Source organism: Prunus avium, chromosome 8, assembly GCF_965620075.1.
Source record: "Prunus avium chromosome 8, drPruAviu1.hap1.1, whole genome shotgun sequence".
NCBI classification, from domain to species: Eukaryota; Viridiplantae; Streptophyta; class Magnoliopsida; order Rosales; family Rosaceae; genus Prunus; species Prunus avium.
Genome location: NC_142291.1, coordinates 39,667,960 through 39,682,652, shown reverse-complemented (window position 1 = coordinate 39,682,652; position 14,693 = coordinate 39,667,960). Strand labels below are relative to the sequence as shown.

Genomic DNA, 14,693 nt, shown 5'->3' with positions numbered 1-14,693 from the left:
TATTTGCTTGGGCTTATTTAATAAAATATAAAAAAGAATTCTAAGAAGAAAAGGGTTTTGGGATAATGAAAATTTGAAATTTCAGTGGCGCTATTCTTTTCAACATCAATTCTTCGACTTTCCTGCTCTGACTAAAGTGCCCATTCTTGCCTTCTTAGATATAATTTTGAATTCAAATATGTTCCATGACAAAATGACCCTAACATACCCCCTTGCGTCGGGTGGCACAAATATTAATTTATTGTCCAAACAAGGGTATATATGTAACTTGACCTTAAAACGCAGCACCGGAAATATAAACCAGAGGCCACGCCGCACCCAAAATCATCCACGCATCAGCTAATAGCCTTGTAGAGCTACTGTACGGAAGGTTGGAGCAAGAAGGTCGTTTCCGAAATTTTTAGAGGATGGTAATGGCAATCTTATCTCTTCTCAATTCTAGTTTTCTTGTTTTTCTTTTTCTCTGATTTTTTTCTTCGAAATAAATCATTTAATTTCGCACAATTAAGCCGCTAGGGTTCCTAATATTTCAACTCCGATTCCATTAAAAAAATGTGTGTTTACTGTCTTTAGATTTGTTCTAACTCCATGGTTTCTACTATTTTTGAAATTTGAAATTGCGATGCATGTAGTTTCAAATTTGGATGCCAAGATTTTGTTTTGTATGTTTTGAATTATACCGGAAATGTTTTGCCTTTCTCACTGGTTGTTGCAACTCGCTCAATTGTGCGTCGTTTTATGCCTTATTGATAGTACGACATGTCGCTAGTTCCACCATTTCAAACACTCTGGACTTCAAGTGCCTGATTTACTGTGATATGTTTATCTTGGCAGGATGGGCATGATTCAGAAGATTCAAAGCAAAGCACCGCAGACATGTCTGCTTTTGTGAGTGCCTTGATATTCTCGCAACATCATAAATGTCGGCATAGCTTATGAGTTATGATAGTTGTTGAAGAATGTAGGACTTTAACATTATTGGATTATTTATACAAGAATCTTGTGTTGGTAATATTTGTTTTCTGTAGTGTTCTTGTCATAATTTTTGTGCATTTATTTTTTGCAGGTGCAAAACCTTCTTCAGCAGATGGTGAGTTGTGAGTTAAAAGTTAGAGCTTATGTTGGTCACATAACTGACTGTTGCTAATAAAATTTCTTCCTGCAGCAATCTCGGTTCCAAACAATGTCCGACTCCATCGTTACAAAGAATATCCTTTCCCCATTTTCTTTAATCTTTACAATCGCAAATTTGGTTCTTCGTCAATTTTATTAGATACCTTCTGGAGGTACACCTATTAATTTGTCTAACTAACGTAAATGAAGCTAATATAAATGATTTGGTTTATGTATGCTTATTGAAAGCCTTAAAATTGTCGTTTGGCCTGCCACCATATGAAGCTGTTTTTACAAACTAGGCGTATCAATGTTTTCTGCTTTTGGCTGGTAGTTCAGATATGTTGGACCTTAATGGGTTTGAAACCTTACTGTCTGTGTCATATCATTGTAGTGGTTTAAATGAAATCTATTTAAATGAAATCTATTTTATGTTTTCTTAACTGTGATTCACTTGACGAGATGGGAACTCGCATAAATGACTTGGAGCATAGCATCAACGACCTAAGAACAGAGATGGGAATCGAGGGCTCTCCATCTCCTGTGCAGCAGCCCAAGCCAGAGGCAGGTGAAGTGAAGGAACAAGAAGGTTCTGCATAAAATTAGTCATAAGTGAACATTTGACGAGGTTTTTTAACTTTTTGCCATCTTTGTCTGTGTTTCTGTATGTGTGCTTGAGCGATTAAAGCTGTTGTTACTATGAAGATTATAAGCTTCCAATGTGCTCCTGTAGCTAATTTATCTTTCGAACAAAATTTTAATTGTATGGGCCATGTTAGGCAAAAGTCATGAATATGACATGATTTTTGATAATTGATTGTATTTGCAGCTAGTAGCCCTGTTTCAAGACTGATTTGTTATCAGAATTGTCTAAAGCGTTTACCAATACACTGCTGTATGTATTTTTAAATATGAATTTCTGAGAGCGTTTGTTTGCTGAGAAAATATTTTCATTCAATAACATCTTTATATTTCATAAAATCCTGGCACCATGATCCTGCAACTCCTTTCCTTTCCCCACTTTTTGGTTCTGCAACTAACAGGCCCTTGATGGGGTCGACTCTGGCTCTAACTAGACATACGCATTAAAGTGGGAAGACATAAAGAAAGAAGAAAGCAAAAAGTTCATTAGGAGGATAGATTCTTAAGTTAAAGAACAAGGTTGACCAAGAAACATTGCCTGCTTAAGTAAAGCAAAATCTGAGACGATCCGCTTTCTAATTTTCAACATTTCAGAGAGAAACTTGTGTGTTTTCTTTTATCTGAAGTCTGGTACTGTATTGAAGTTGGGATAAAAACAGAAGATAAAGCAAGAGTATGAACATTACAATACACAACAATCCAAGGCATAAACATAGTAAAATAGGCTACACTTTTGATCAGCTACGGCAACGAGCAATAGCACTGCATCCACGGTTGTAGGGGTTACTCTCTGCACCTGGCTTGCAGTTGTAGTAGGACGCACCTCTGCGAGAGCATGGCACAGTGTTCCTCTGCAGAGCTCCATAGCTGATGTATTGTGAGGTGGCCAGTATCCGCCTGTTGATCTCAGAGTCCATGTCAAATTCATCATCAGCCATGCACTCCGCAATCGAACCCTGGCAGCGGGTTCTGCCCGGAACCCAGGTCAACCCGTGATTGCTGCCTGCATGGACGGTCCAAATGGAGATGATGAGAGTTGCCGTGAACATGTAAAAGGCGAAGAGAAAAATAGAAGAGGAATTGGGCATAGTTTTTGGTCTGTTTTGCTGTCTTGGCCTATACAAGAAAATAGAGTAGTTTTGGTTGCCAACCAGTTTTAAAGTAGTTGAGTCTCAATCTTGGACTCAGTTTTATAATAATAAGAACAAGTGAAGAAAGCCAACCTAAGAAGGAACGAAAGACTAATTTAATGGAATGGGATTCTGATTTCTTCAACGAGGCTAATTACTCTATTGACCCTCGGCACACCAGTTCAAACTTGTTGTAATTGCTGCAAAGAAAGCTGAAATTGGATGAATCTGGGACTTGTTCAAAACCTACCAAGAAAGGGAAATCAACCACTACTGGAATGGAAAATAATGCTGCTAGATTAATTACGTCAAATCCAAACCATCTTCTTTTAGCCTTTGTGAAATTAAAAACAAAATGTAGAAAGAAAAGATCCAAGTTTTGTGATTTACGCAATCGTTTATATCAACAAACAGAGTACAAGTAGACGGTAGACTCATGAAAATATATATATAATTTATTCCAATCGTTGACATTGATATTGTTTTTGAATTCGTGACAACCAGCACTTACAACAACTTGGAAACACTTAAGCCGACTTTAAATTTAGACTTCAGGCTTCATCTATATGTATATATAGACTATTCTTTTTGAAAACAACAGCTTTTCTAAATTCTATATAATAACCCAATTGGACAGTTGGGGGTGAGAAAAGAAAAGGAATTGCATGATGGTTTGGGGCACGAGTCTCTTTTTTTTCTTTTCTTTAAGTTCATGGAAGGGCTGGGAAGAGAGTTAGTGAGAATAAAATGCTCAACCACACCCAAAAAATAAAAACAGAAACCAAGAAACTGCATTGTATAAATATTATAACAAATATCAAAATTTATTTCCACCGCCTTTCAAAATTCAAGATGTTGAGGATATTACAATATTCAACTCCAAGGAAATATTAGAAATTGTATAAAGAGTATAGCCTTTAAATAAATAAAACGTATAGCCGAGCGGCTGTACTCCTTGAATAAACAAATATATTTAAATCGTATAGCCGCACGGCTTAAACAATATATTTACAGCATATCGCCGACCGACTATACTCTATAAATTAAAAAAATTTAAATAGTATAGCCGGACGCCTGTACTCCTTGAATAAATAATTATATTTAAAGAGTATAGACGAGCGGCTGTACGCCTGAAAAAAAAATATTTAAACAGTATAGCCGCACGGCTGTACGCCTTGAATTAAAAAATATATTTACAGAGAATAGCCGATCGGCTATACTCTTTAAATAAAAAAATATTCAAATAGTATAGCCGAACGGCGCTTGAATAAAAAATACATTTTCAGAGTATAGCCGCCCGGCTGTACTGTTTAAATAAAAAAAAATTAAATCGTATAGACGCACCCTTGAATAAAAAAAATATATTTACGGAGTATAGCCGCGTGGCGGTACTCTTTAAATAAATAAAATTTTAAATAGTATAGCCGCACGGTTGTATGCTTTGAATAAAAAAAAATATCTAAAGAGTATAGCAAGAGACTGCATTGTATGTATATATATATTATAACAAATATCAAGATTTATTTCCACCGCCTTTCAAAATTCAAGATGCTGAGGATATTACAGATGTATTCAATTCCAAGAAAATATTAGAAATTGGGGGAGGGGAAGTGTAAGAATAAGATGATTGCCTCACAGAGGCATCTACAAGAAGAGGTGGCTCCTATCTTTCTAGTTTGCTAAGCAATGCTTCTATTGGTGGCAGCTCCTTGACAATTTGTTGCCAGTCAGGCATGCCCTGCAAAGACATGGGAGTATTACAGATGTATTCTACTCCAAAAACAACAAAAATGAAAAAGGAAAAGGAGACGAAGACATTCGGAATTTAAGTTTTCCTTTTAAGTCAAACCAGTTTAAACGTTTAGTGTATGGGCACAGAATGGAAAAGAACTCCGTTTTGGGGTAAATATTATTTGAAATGAAATGCAGGAAATCCTGAATGACGGCAGTAGGGGGTCAGAAACTCAAATCCTGAACTTGAATAGCCATACATGCACTTACTTTGCCTGACCTTCGAACCCGACCATCTAGGCGCAGTATAATATAGACATCCTCACCAGGAGTGACTCCTTCAGACTTTTGCTGATCCCTTATCCACCTAAACAAGCATTATGAAATCTTTAGCCATACAGAACCAAATAATGCAAATAAACATGAAACAATTTGTCATTTAGAATAATAAATTGGTGGTGAAGCAAGTGTGGAGGCAGTATAGAGTAGCATGTAACCTTTCCCATTCTGAAGGGGATACAACCTCAGCCTTGAACCGAATTTCAGCTTTTAACTTTGACTTTGCAGTTATAGACTGAGTTCGTTTTTCGAATTCTTCCTACCATGGAGCCATTAGATTGTGTGAAGAATGAAGTAAACTATTGAAATCTAAAGCTTGTTTAGGAAATTCACCTAGTTCTAGAAGGATGATGCTTGCAAGCAAACTATAGATGGGAGACTCCGCATCTTACCCCAATGGAAGGAAGAGCCGCAGCTGCCTTTGAAGGTGCACCGAAGCCTTTCTTCTCTATTTGAGGTGCCCTAACTTCATCCCAGATGACAGGAACTAAAAGAACACCCCTTCTTAGGAGCTCAGTTCGAAACCTTGCTGCCTGCTTGATGCTTAAGGAAACAGTCTCCTTCTTCCCTGCTAAAATAACCTAAATCATAGACTTTATCTAATCACTGACATATTCCAGATAATGAAAACAGAAAACAGATGTAGAGAACAAAATGCACTGCACCAACGTACAACCAACATAGACATATTCCAGAAATTGGAAAAAAGTAAGCATTGGTACTCACAGGCCTAACAGTGTCTCGCAACTGCACAAGTTCAACAATCCTATTGGTGGAGAGGCGCAATGGCAACCTCGATAGATTTTCATCACGAGATATTTGTGTAAGTTGTTCCTCCTCCTTCTTGTTTTCCCATAAAAATAACGCCACAAGAACAATAAGACCTGTAGATTACTGATTCAAAAGCTTAGTCAAGTTAAAAAGCAGGTCACAAAACAAAAGTTCAGTCAATATCGTACTCAATTCTTTAGTTTCCCAAGCAATTGAAAGAAGATATAACTGTCAATGAACATCCAACCCAAAAAGACCGATGTAGGATTATTCTTTATAACAAGGTTATCTCATCACAGGCACTATATATGGATTAACTCAGTACGTTTGTACCAAAAAAGAGGGGAAAAACCATACTTTTTATATGCAAGTAAAAGCACTAGATGTTACCTCCAATGTTAATAGCGACATTGCCAGCAGTTTCCCAGAGATCAGGAGCATCATCACCTCCTGAAATTGCACGGAACAGCCTGGGTACAGTAAAGAACGTTGAGATTCCTGCAGCTGCCGAGAATGCTAAATAAAAGAATCTCCTAATCCCACGGAATGGTGCTTGGACTTCACTAATGAGTTTGAGATCTCTCCTAAAACTGTAGCCTATATCTTCCCCACCTAGTCTAGCCTGTACAAATAATAAATAATTGTTAAGAAGGATGTCCAAGGATGGAAGAAATCATGGCAAGGTTTCAACAGTAATTAACAGCTATTCATGTGATTCCATCACTTTCATACTCCAACCGGTTGAAAGAACCAGAGGATGAGATGCACTCTAAAGTCTTTACAGTACAAAATAACTGTCAAAGCATCCATAGTATCCAAATGAAGTAAAACAATGTAAAAGTGAACAGTTTGAACTTTGAGTTTAGTAACAAACCTCTTCCTGCAATTCCTTAAATTCAGGCAAAGCTCTAAAAGAGGCCAAGTCAGGATCATTCAAAATTGTGCCAAATTTGAGGTTATATTCTCTCAAGGCAGTACGTAGACAATCAGCAGCTTTCCTTCCTTCCCCTCTTCCTCAAAATGGGAACAAAAAACAATATCCATCAGCCTAGCCAATAATTAGTTAGGGCTAAATTCTGGATTAGTTTCAGATAGAAAAATATAAACTTCAGGCATTTTAGATAGAGAAATCTGATCAGGTTTGATGCTTGATAATCGGTACAGTTATGGCGTTTGTGATTGGATAAAGGCCTTTCCTGAATACAAATGATAAGATACAGAGGAAAGCCAATGCAAAAGCTATGAAATTCTTACTTGTAGGCGTGACAGCAGGCTTTATTATACAGCGCAGCTTGTGCTTCAATTGGGTTGGGATCTAAACTAAGTGCTGTTTCAAACTGAACTAAAGCATCTTTAACCTGAAAAGTGCAGGATCGTGGCCATAATATCAATCAAATACTTTCATACACCAAAAAGACAGTTTCTTGTCAGCAACAATAAATTTTTAAACGTATAAAAATAAAGAACCAACTGCAAAGATACGATATTTCTGCTTGATAGCCTTAAAGAAGAACAATTTTAGCTCATATATTATGGGAAAACAAAAAGGAATCACCAAAATTCAGCATACCCGTCTCACGAAAACGTAAACTTAGCTCAGTTAAATTGAATATTGCAATGGCTCGTAGGGAAAAGGAGAATATATACCCGTCCTTTGGAGAAGAGCTGGAGACCCAAATTGACACAAGACTCGGCGGTCTCTGTATTGGCATCAGTGGACTGAGAAGTTGAAGAAGAGCAGCAGGAAATGAGAGAGATACCGGCCAAGTTCTTATGGATTTGCAAATGGGTAAGGGTGGTTGTTCTGCCGGGAAGCCATGGCCTTGTTCTTGTTATTGGGTTCGAGAAGGAGAGCCATTGCTGGTGCAGAGCCAGAGTAGCCACAGCCATTGAGCGAGTTTTACCAACTCGCACTCTCGACCGTTAACAGTCTAACAAGATAGCGAAGAAATCTAGTGTCATCTCTGCATCAACAGAACAAGATCCTAGCCGTCCGTGCATGGGAACGCTTTTTTATGTGCCGCAGAACCGACGTCTGAGATTGTGTCCCCAATCCACCGTCACCAAAGGCAAATAATGAGACAGATATTTTACCGTCACTAAAACACCGGGCCTATTTACAATTTTTTTTCCTGTTCTTTTTTTAAATTATTGTCATATTAATATATTTGTTTTTTTAATGGTAGAAAAATTGGTTCTTTTGAAATTCACCTGAAAACATATCAAAGGTATATTATGAATAAATTAAATTCAACCAGAGTTGCCCAAAGAAAGTCCCTCTAATTCTAAAAGGTAACTCTACCCTGGTTTCAGTCTGCCCCCATCCATCCAAGAACAAAAGTGATGGGCAAAAGTTATAAAATGACTAGACACAAAACAAAAGGAATGGATTCTATTGACACCAAAAGCTAGTCTAGCCCAAATAAGCTAAAGTTGAAACCCTAAAAAAATAATAATGCATTATGCATGTGGATACCACAAAAACCCTTTTCTCTGATAGAGAGCAACCAAACACCTACTATCCTATGTCCTGTGAGGCTCTGCTTGGCTAAGCAACATCCTATTTGAATCAATACACCATATGAGTACATAATTCATATGCTTGTGCAGAAACAGTAAATTCCAGCGCTTGATTTCGCCGCGCCGCGTCCGCGCTTCCAATTCCAAAAGCAAAAAATTAATAGCGCTTTCACATTTAAATGTTTTGATTATTTCGTTCGGGTGAGTGCAGGAGGGGGATAGCGGTAGGCTTTCATCATAAAGTGGAGGGATTGATGCCTTGGTGGAGGAGGAGTATTTAGAACCTGCAGATGGTACCATGCATATGTATCGGCATAAGATTATATACCAACTTGCCAACGGAACATTTCTGTTGTCTTTTTGAATTGTAGTAAATGATTTAATTAGAGTCTTAGACCCCATGTTACCTCAATCTTATCAGATAGACATTGAGAATGATTCTCCTGTCAAAAAAGTTATTTGCGCTAATTTTTGTAGAACCCGGATCCTCTGTTTGATTTCCTCTGCTAGGATTGCCGGATATCATTCATATATATATATATATATTTACTCAAGAAATAGTCACATGCATGCTGTTGATCTGATCTGATCTGATCTGATCTGTTTGGGCCTCAGGCTAGCTGACGAAATAGTTACCTGATCAGTGATCACATAAAGATACTGCCATTCTGAGCATGATTGTATTCAAGAAATAAGGATATCCAAACTGGATATGGTGGATAATCATGAAAGAAGGCACCCCAAGATTACATATATATATATATATGGGATCATGGGGCTCATAATTTTATTATTTTATTATTTATTTATTTATTGTATGGTTAGTGAGTGAGTGCTGAATATCATAGAGAGAATACTTCCAAAGCAAAGCAGATATTGGAGATGGAGGGGGGGCACCATAAATTTTGAGTGGAAGCTAGGCACGCCCCCACCATAATTTTAGCAGCACAAGCTGACCTTGGAAAATCAAGCTCAGTATAGTTTACTTTCTTCTACGCCATCAACAACTTGCCTGGTTTAGGAAAAGATTTCAATCTCACTACTACAACCATGTCTACCTACAACTGTCATGCAGAGGAAGAAATATCAATTAAACATATGGGACTTTTCGTACATTTGTTTCTTAATTAAAGATGCTGACGATGACACCAGTTAATTGGTCTCCCATTTTGGATGAGGATGTTTTTTTCTTTCTTTCTGCAGGGCAGTCGGCAGCCCTCTTGAGCATCTTGATCAACTCATTGAATGGCTGAGATTGTTCCTTGTTTCTGGTTGTCACTGTAGAAAAAGCCTATCTATCGATCGATCAAATCCCAACATATAAAGAGAAGCTGCAATTCCTTGTAATCGAATTCAATGTCCTAATAAATATGGTAGTTTAAGAATAACTACTTTAGGGTTAATGGGGATCGTGTGACGCTTGAATGAACTGACCTTTTGATGCCTTCACTGCAAGTGCAACTTGCCTTTTTGGTTGGTTTTAAGTGCTCAGTTTTCTGGTGCAGGTACAGCTTGTTAACCACTAAGTACATATTGCTATAGAGACTTAATGCAGAAGTAGAGGAACAGAGGGGGCTTCCTTTCTTCTTCTTTTTTTTAAATTTGTGTTTTACACGTCACATTCTGACATTCTGTTCTGAGAGATAGAAGGGAACATATACTACTAGAAAGAAAGTTACTGGTTTTAGAGCTTTCCCTACTCACGCACACTTTGATTGACACAAGAAGAAGAGCAAAAAAAAAACTCTTTCTCTCTCTCTCTCTCTCTCTCTCTCTCTCTCTCTCTCTCTAGCATGTGGACAATCCATGATGTAAGAACCAGATACTTGTGATTTCAGTGTTGTAAACAAAATCAATCAGTATTTGAAACTGTACGTCACATTGTCCTGTTGTCAAATTTAAAAGTAGACGCATGATTATGTGCTTTTAATCACCATCACCCCGTTATCTGTATGAAGGACTTAATCTCCATAGAACCCCCTTCTCCAATTGCCTTATCCAAAAAATGAGGATGATGCATCATGATCATGTTCTATGGTGTACTATGCAAGAAAATCATCCCAAATTTCATTATTTTACATCTGACAAAGTTGTGATTAATAATTTCTCAGGCAAAAGTTTGCCACATGATTAAACAAACATGGGGGGATTTATTCAAGTTCTTCAGTTAAGAATTTCCTAACTTGAAATTCATGCATGTATTGTTTAAAATTTTCATACAAAGGAAATGAATAATAGTAGGAGCATCATAAACACATCATGGATTCCATGCAGACAAATTGCTATATCTGATGCATGCTTAACTAAATTATATATAATTACAATTTCTACAAATCATACGTAGGGGCCAGATTGTTCAGATTTCTGCATTTCATATGTAGGGGCCACATTTTGGATGTCGTCAGCACCAACTGTTCCCAATTAGGTTGCAGTGATGTGGAAAGAAAAAGGAAGAAAAAAGAAAAGAAGCGAATTAAAAATGCAAAGCACCTGTGAGAATCATCTAACACAGCCAAACTCATTATATATAGACCCTCCTATTGGTTTCTAAAACTATTTAGCAGCAAGAGTTTTCTTCTACTCTAGTTTCTTCTGCTTCCTTGATTATAATTAATTACTAACAACATGGATGGGAAGAAACTAGAGTACAAAGGTGAGGAGGCATTGAAGGAGATTGAGAGGCTCACAGCCAAGGCTGATAAAGTTCAGTTCAAATTTCTAAAAGAGATCTTAACACGAAATTCAAAAACCGAGTATTTGAGTAAGTACATGAAGGGATCAAAAGATGTATCAGCTTTTAAGCAATGTGTCCCAGTCATTACTTACAAGGCCATTCAGCCTTACATCCAAAGAATTGCTAATGGTGAAGACTCTTCTCTCATTACTGGCCACCCAATAACTGAAATGTTATGCAGGTATCTCTGTTTTTCCTCTGTTCCTCTTTGATGGGTTCTTTACTTGTTTTTACATGTGATCAATTTTGATGTACTTTGCTTATGGAAATTTGCAGCTCAGGAACTTCAGGCAGAAAGCCTAAGATGATGCCATCGATCGCAGAAGATCTGGATCGTCGAACCTTTCTATATAATCTCATTATGCCAATTATGAACCAGTTAATTAATTACAACTTCTCTTTTCATTCACATCTCATGCATTACTATGAACTTGAAATATTTCCCCTCTAGGAGGGAACCACAATATTTGTGCATATATTCGTTTTAAGTAAAGATAGCCTCCTTTACCCTTCTTTTGACCAAATTCTTTGCTAGTGATAACAAACGATCCCTATTGTTAAAAAGTTTAGCTAATCTCCTTATCCAACCACTGTGCTTGATTGTGCACAGTTGAGAACATGGCCTGATGATGGGACATGTTATCCTCTTCAATGCTATTAGCCTAAAAATGTTATCCTCTTCAAGGCTATTAGCCTAAAAATGTTATCCTCTTCCATTTTGATGTGCAAGCCACTAACCGAAATATTAAAGTTAATATGTTGATGCAAATGTGTGTTAGGTCAATTGGTCAGGCAGTAAGCCCGTCCTCTTGCACAAGTTTGAATTTCTCTTTTTGTAGATTAGATTAATTTAGAGTAGTTTAGACTATCTCTTGTATAATATATTGATGGTTGTCAAGGGCAAGAACTGTATGCTGGTCATGATTTTGATTACAATTATTCCCATGTGTTCGATATTCTAAATATTGCAGGTATGTCCCTGGTCTAGACGAGGGCAAGGCTATGTTCCTCTACTTTGTGAAGGCAGAAATGTCAACACCTTGTGGTTTGCCAGCTCGAACGGTGCTTACCAGCTACTACAAGAGCAGCCACTTCAAGTGCCGGGGGCTCGACCCTTTCAACAATGGCACAAGCCCTGACCAGACCATTCTTTGCAATGACAGCAACCAAAGCATGTATTGCCAGCTCTTATCAGGCCTTGTCCACCGCCACCAAGTCCTGCGGCTCGGGGCCGTCTTTGCATCCGCTTTCCTACGAGCGATTTCGTTCCTTGAACGTAATTGGGTCAATTTTTGCAATGACATACGTACTGGACAATTAGACCCTTTTATCACAGACCCCGAATGCCGATTATCGATGGCTCCCTTGCTTTCTCTGCCTAATCCTAGTTTAGCTGATGAGATTAAGGACATTTGTAGCCAAACATCATGGAAGGGAATTCTGTGCCAGCTTTGGCCTAAAGCCAAGTACATTGAGGCTGTGGTCACGGGGTCCATGGCACAATATATACCGGCTTTAGAGTATTATAGCGATGGAAAACTTCCCTTAGTTTGCACCATGTATGCTTCCTCAGAGTGCTACTTTGGTGTCAACTTGGAGCCCCTCTGTGACCCTGCTGACGTGGCGTATACCCTTTTGCCCAATATGGGATATTTTGAATTCATACCATTGGGAGAGAACGGGACACGGCTCATGGACATAGATGAGGACGAGGAGGTGCGTAATGATAAGCTGGTTGATTTGGTGCAAGTGAGGCTTGGCTGCTATTATGAATTGGTGGTTACCACTTTTGCTGGTAAGATATATATTTCTAGCACTAAGCATTTAGCACTAGGTAGGTTTAATTTTTCAAAGATTGATTGATTTGGATTTGGATTTGGATTTAATCAGGATTATATCGTTATCGAATTGGTGATGTGCTCCAAGTGACTGGATTTCACAACGAAGCGCCACAATTTAGGTTCATTTGTAGGAGGAATGTTGTTCTCAGCATCGACAATGACAAAACCAATGAAGAGGACTTGCACAAAAGCGTAAGTGTAGCCAAAAAATTGCTAGAGCCCTTCAATGCTCTGCTTGTGGAGTACACTAGCTATGCGGACACGTCACATTTGCCCGGTCACTACGTCTTGTATTGGGAGATCATACACCATGGATCATCAGTGGTGGATTTGGACTCTTCAACACTTGATGTGGATAAGGTGCTCCAAGAATGCTGCATTGCAGTGGAAGAGGAGCTTGACTACATCTACCGTCGATGCCGCACACACGACAAGTCAGTGGGCCCGCTTGAGATACGTGTGGTGGAGCCCGGCACGTTCGAGAAATTGATGGACTATTTCATTAGCCAAGGGGGTTCAATCAACCAGTACAAAACTCCAAGGTGCATCAAGTCTAATAAGGCGCTTAAGCTGCTTGATTCTAATGTCAAGGCCTGTTTCTTTAGTCCAAGGGATCCAAAGTGGATCCCTTTATTATAGGGATACATTACAACTCTTTTTGTTACTCTTCATTTCCCTGCTACTCAACTAACAAAGGTAGTGCAATAAGATTTAAATATGCATCTGCCATCTCATTCTGCAGAGGATATAAAATAATTATGCACCTTAATTAATTTAATGTTTGTATCATCATTTTAATTCTATGAAGAAAAGACAAAAACAAGTCTGCTCAAGTTCAATTCTTGTCTTGGTCTAATTACTTGCTTGCTTGCATGAAAAGAAAACAAAACAGATCAATATACCAGACAAAAATTTGAACGCTAATAAAATCAACCTCTGCTCTTGCTTTTGTTAGATCAAATGAAAACGACGAGTTTTTATGTTTTGAATCCATATAAATAAGAAAACTAATTTGGGATACAGAGAAACAGTCAATTTTAAGCCTCTCTTGTTTTTGGCTAGACAAGGGCAAATGCTATACTGTAAAATGGTTGCACATGCTTCTCATTTCTTGTTAATTTGGTGTGGACATGAAAATATCTGAATTGGATTGGATAGAGCCGTATATGCAATGCGCTGACATCAGAAACAATTGGGTGGCAGCAATTCATAGATTTTATGTGTACAGCAAAAAAGCAGAACAAAGAAAAAAGTACGTAGTTACAGAGAATTGTACTCGGTTTGTACAGCTTTATACTTACTTGACATTATCGATCATTTTGGTTTCCGAATAAAATTGTGAGGATGTGAAGAAATGTACGACATCCTCACAAAAATATGGCACTGATGAGTTTACAAAGACAGCTCACTCCACAATGGCCGGTGTTCGTTCATCGTGAGATTGGTACATTCAATTGCAACTTCATGTAGCTCCACAAATTAAGCTTTAAAGGTGATGATGACCATGATGTCCTAGTGGCCTGTTTGAAAATTATATCAAGAATATATATATATATATATATAGACTATAGTCATGCAATGCAGCTAAGTCTAATGATCAGTGGTCATAAAGTGTTTGTTGTGTTGTGTGTGTGGGTGTGTGGATATATCTGCACCGTGTTCAAGCGTGCACCCAACATGCGCATGCAAACTATATCTATATGTCAAGCAAAGCAAGGATCGAGAGCTGTTTCTGGATATTTGGGCGCTTGGGGTTGGAGGAAAATATATCAAGGATCTCAATTTTGCTGTTTACTGCTACTTTTACCCTAAAGTTTGGGCTTTACATTTACAAAACGTACCCCACTATTGACACACTGAGTCACCATGCAT

General features: G+C 38.0%; 4 protein-coding genes across 7 annotated transcripts; 2 read left to right on the top strand and 2 right to left on the bottom strand.

Annotated features, from left to right (window-relative positions):
- Positions 1 to 274: 274 nt before the first annotated feature.
- LOC110761832 (heat shock factor-binding protein) lies at positions 275 to 1,926 on the top strand. The gene is made up of 5 exons (XM_021964413.2): positions 275 to 410; positions 835 to 888; positions 1,067 to 1,090; positions 1,166 to 1,208; positions 1,568 to 1,926. The coding sequence occupies exons 1-5, from the start codon at positions 408 to 410 to the stop codon at positions 1,711 to 1,713; spliced, it is 270 nt and encodes an 89-aa protein (XP_021820105.1). The 5' UTR covers positions 275 to 407; the 3' UTR covers positions 1,714 to 1,926.
- A 492-nt stretch (positions 1,927 to 2,418) lies between these two features.
- LOC110761831 (protein RALF-like 33) lies at positions 2,419 to 2,960 on the bottom strand. The gene has a single exon (XM_021964411.2). The coding sequence runs from the start codon at positions 2,841 to 2,843 to the stop codon at positions 2,493 to 2,495; it is 351 nt and encodes a 116-aa protein (XP_021820103.1). The 5' UTR covers positions 2,844 to 2,960; the 3' UTR covers positions 2,419 to 2,492.
- Positions 2,961 to 4,365: 1,405 nt separating this feature from the next.
- LPA1 (tetratricopeptide repeat (TPR)-containing protein) lies at positions 4,366 to 7,711 on the bottom strand. Of its 4 annotated transcripts, XM_021964409.2 has the most exons (9): positions 7,374 to 7,701; positions 6,981 to 7,084; positions 6,601 to 6,736; positions 6,117 to 6,348; positions 5,682 to 5,839; positions 5,348 to 5,536; positions 5,114 to 5,214; positions 4,887 to 4,983; positions 4,366 to 4,623 (listed from the first exon to the last, which is right to left on the bottom strand). In XM_021964409.2, the coding sequence occupies exons 1-9, from the start codon at positions 7,614 to 7,616 to the stop codon at positions 4,549 to 4,551; spliced, it is 1,335 nt and encodes a 444-aa protein (XP_021820101.1). In that variant the 5' UTR covers positions 7,617 to 7,701; the 3' UTR covers positions 4,366 to 4,548. The 4 variants fall into 4 exon arrangements, 1 of the variants encoding a protein (XP_021820101.1); XR_015826211.1 differs by lacking the exon at positions 5,114 to 5,214 and having other exon boundaries at positions 7,374 to 7,708; XR_015826212.1 differs by lacking the exon at positions 4,366 to 4,623 and having other exon boundaries at positions 4,888 to 4,983; positions 5,114 to 5,210; positions 7,374 to 7,709.
- A 3,077-nt stretch (positions 7,712 to 10,788) lies between these two features.
- GH3.9 (putative indole-3-acetic acid-amido synthetase GH3.9) lies at positions 10,789 to 13,543 on the top strand. Its single transcript, XM_021964406.2, has 4 exons — positions 10,789 to 11,161; positions 11,257 to 11,358; positions 11,952 to 12,775; positions 12,871 to 13,543. The coding sequence occupies exons 1-4, from the start codon at positions 10,872 to 10,874 to the stop codon at positions 13,458 to 13,460; spliced, it is 1,806 nt and encodes a 601-aa protein (XP_021820098.1). The 5' UTR covers positions 10,789 to 10,871; the 3' UTR covers positions 13,461 to 13,543.
- Positions 13,544 to 14,693: the final 1,150 nt, after the last annotated feature.

Bases quoted from the DNA above. Each gene is read 5' to 3' on its own strand.
- LOC110761831 (XM_021964411.2), bottom strand. From the start codon at position 2,843: ATGCCCAATTCCTCTTCTATTTTTCTCTTCGCCTTTTACATGTTCACG.
- GH3.9 (XM_021964406.2), top strand. From the start codon at position 10,872: ATGGATGGGAAGAAACTAGAGTACAAAGGTGAGGAGGCATTGAAGGAG. The intron at 11,359-11,951 runs GTTAATTAATTA...TAAATATTGCAG, and splicing joins ATTATGCCAATTATGAACCA to GTATGTCCCTGGTCTAGACG. The intron at 12,776-12,870 runs GTAAGATATATA...GGATTTAATCAG, and splicing joins GGTGGTTACCACTTTTGCTG to GATTATATCGTTATCGAATT.
- LPA1 (XM_021964409.2), bottom strand. From the start codon at position 7,616: ATGGCTGTGGCTACTCTGGCTCTGCACCAGCAATGGCTCTCCTTCTCG. The intron at 7,085-7,373 runs GTATATATTCTC...TGCACTTTTCAG, and splicing joins AGCTCTTCTCCAAAGGACGG to GTTAAAGATGCTTTAGTTCA. The intron at 5,215-5,347 runs GTAAGATGCGGA...GCTCCATGGTAG, and splicing joins CGGCTCTTCCTTCCATTGGG to GAAGAATTCGAAAAACGAAC.
- LOC110761832 (XM_021964413.2), top strand. The intron at 889-1,066 runs GTGAGTGCCTTG...TATTTTTTGCAG, and splicing joins CCGCAGACATGTCTGCTTTT to GTGCAAAACCTTCTTCAGCA. The intron at 1,209-1,567 runs ATATCCTTTCCC...ACTGTGATTCAC, and splicing joins CGACTCCATCGTTACAAAGA to TTGACGAGATGGGAACTCGC.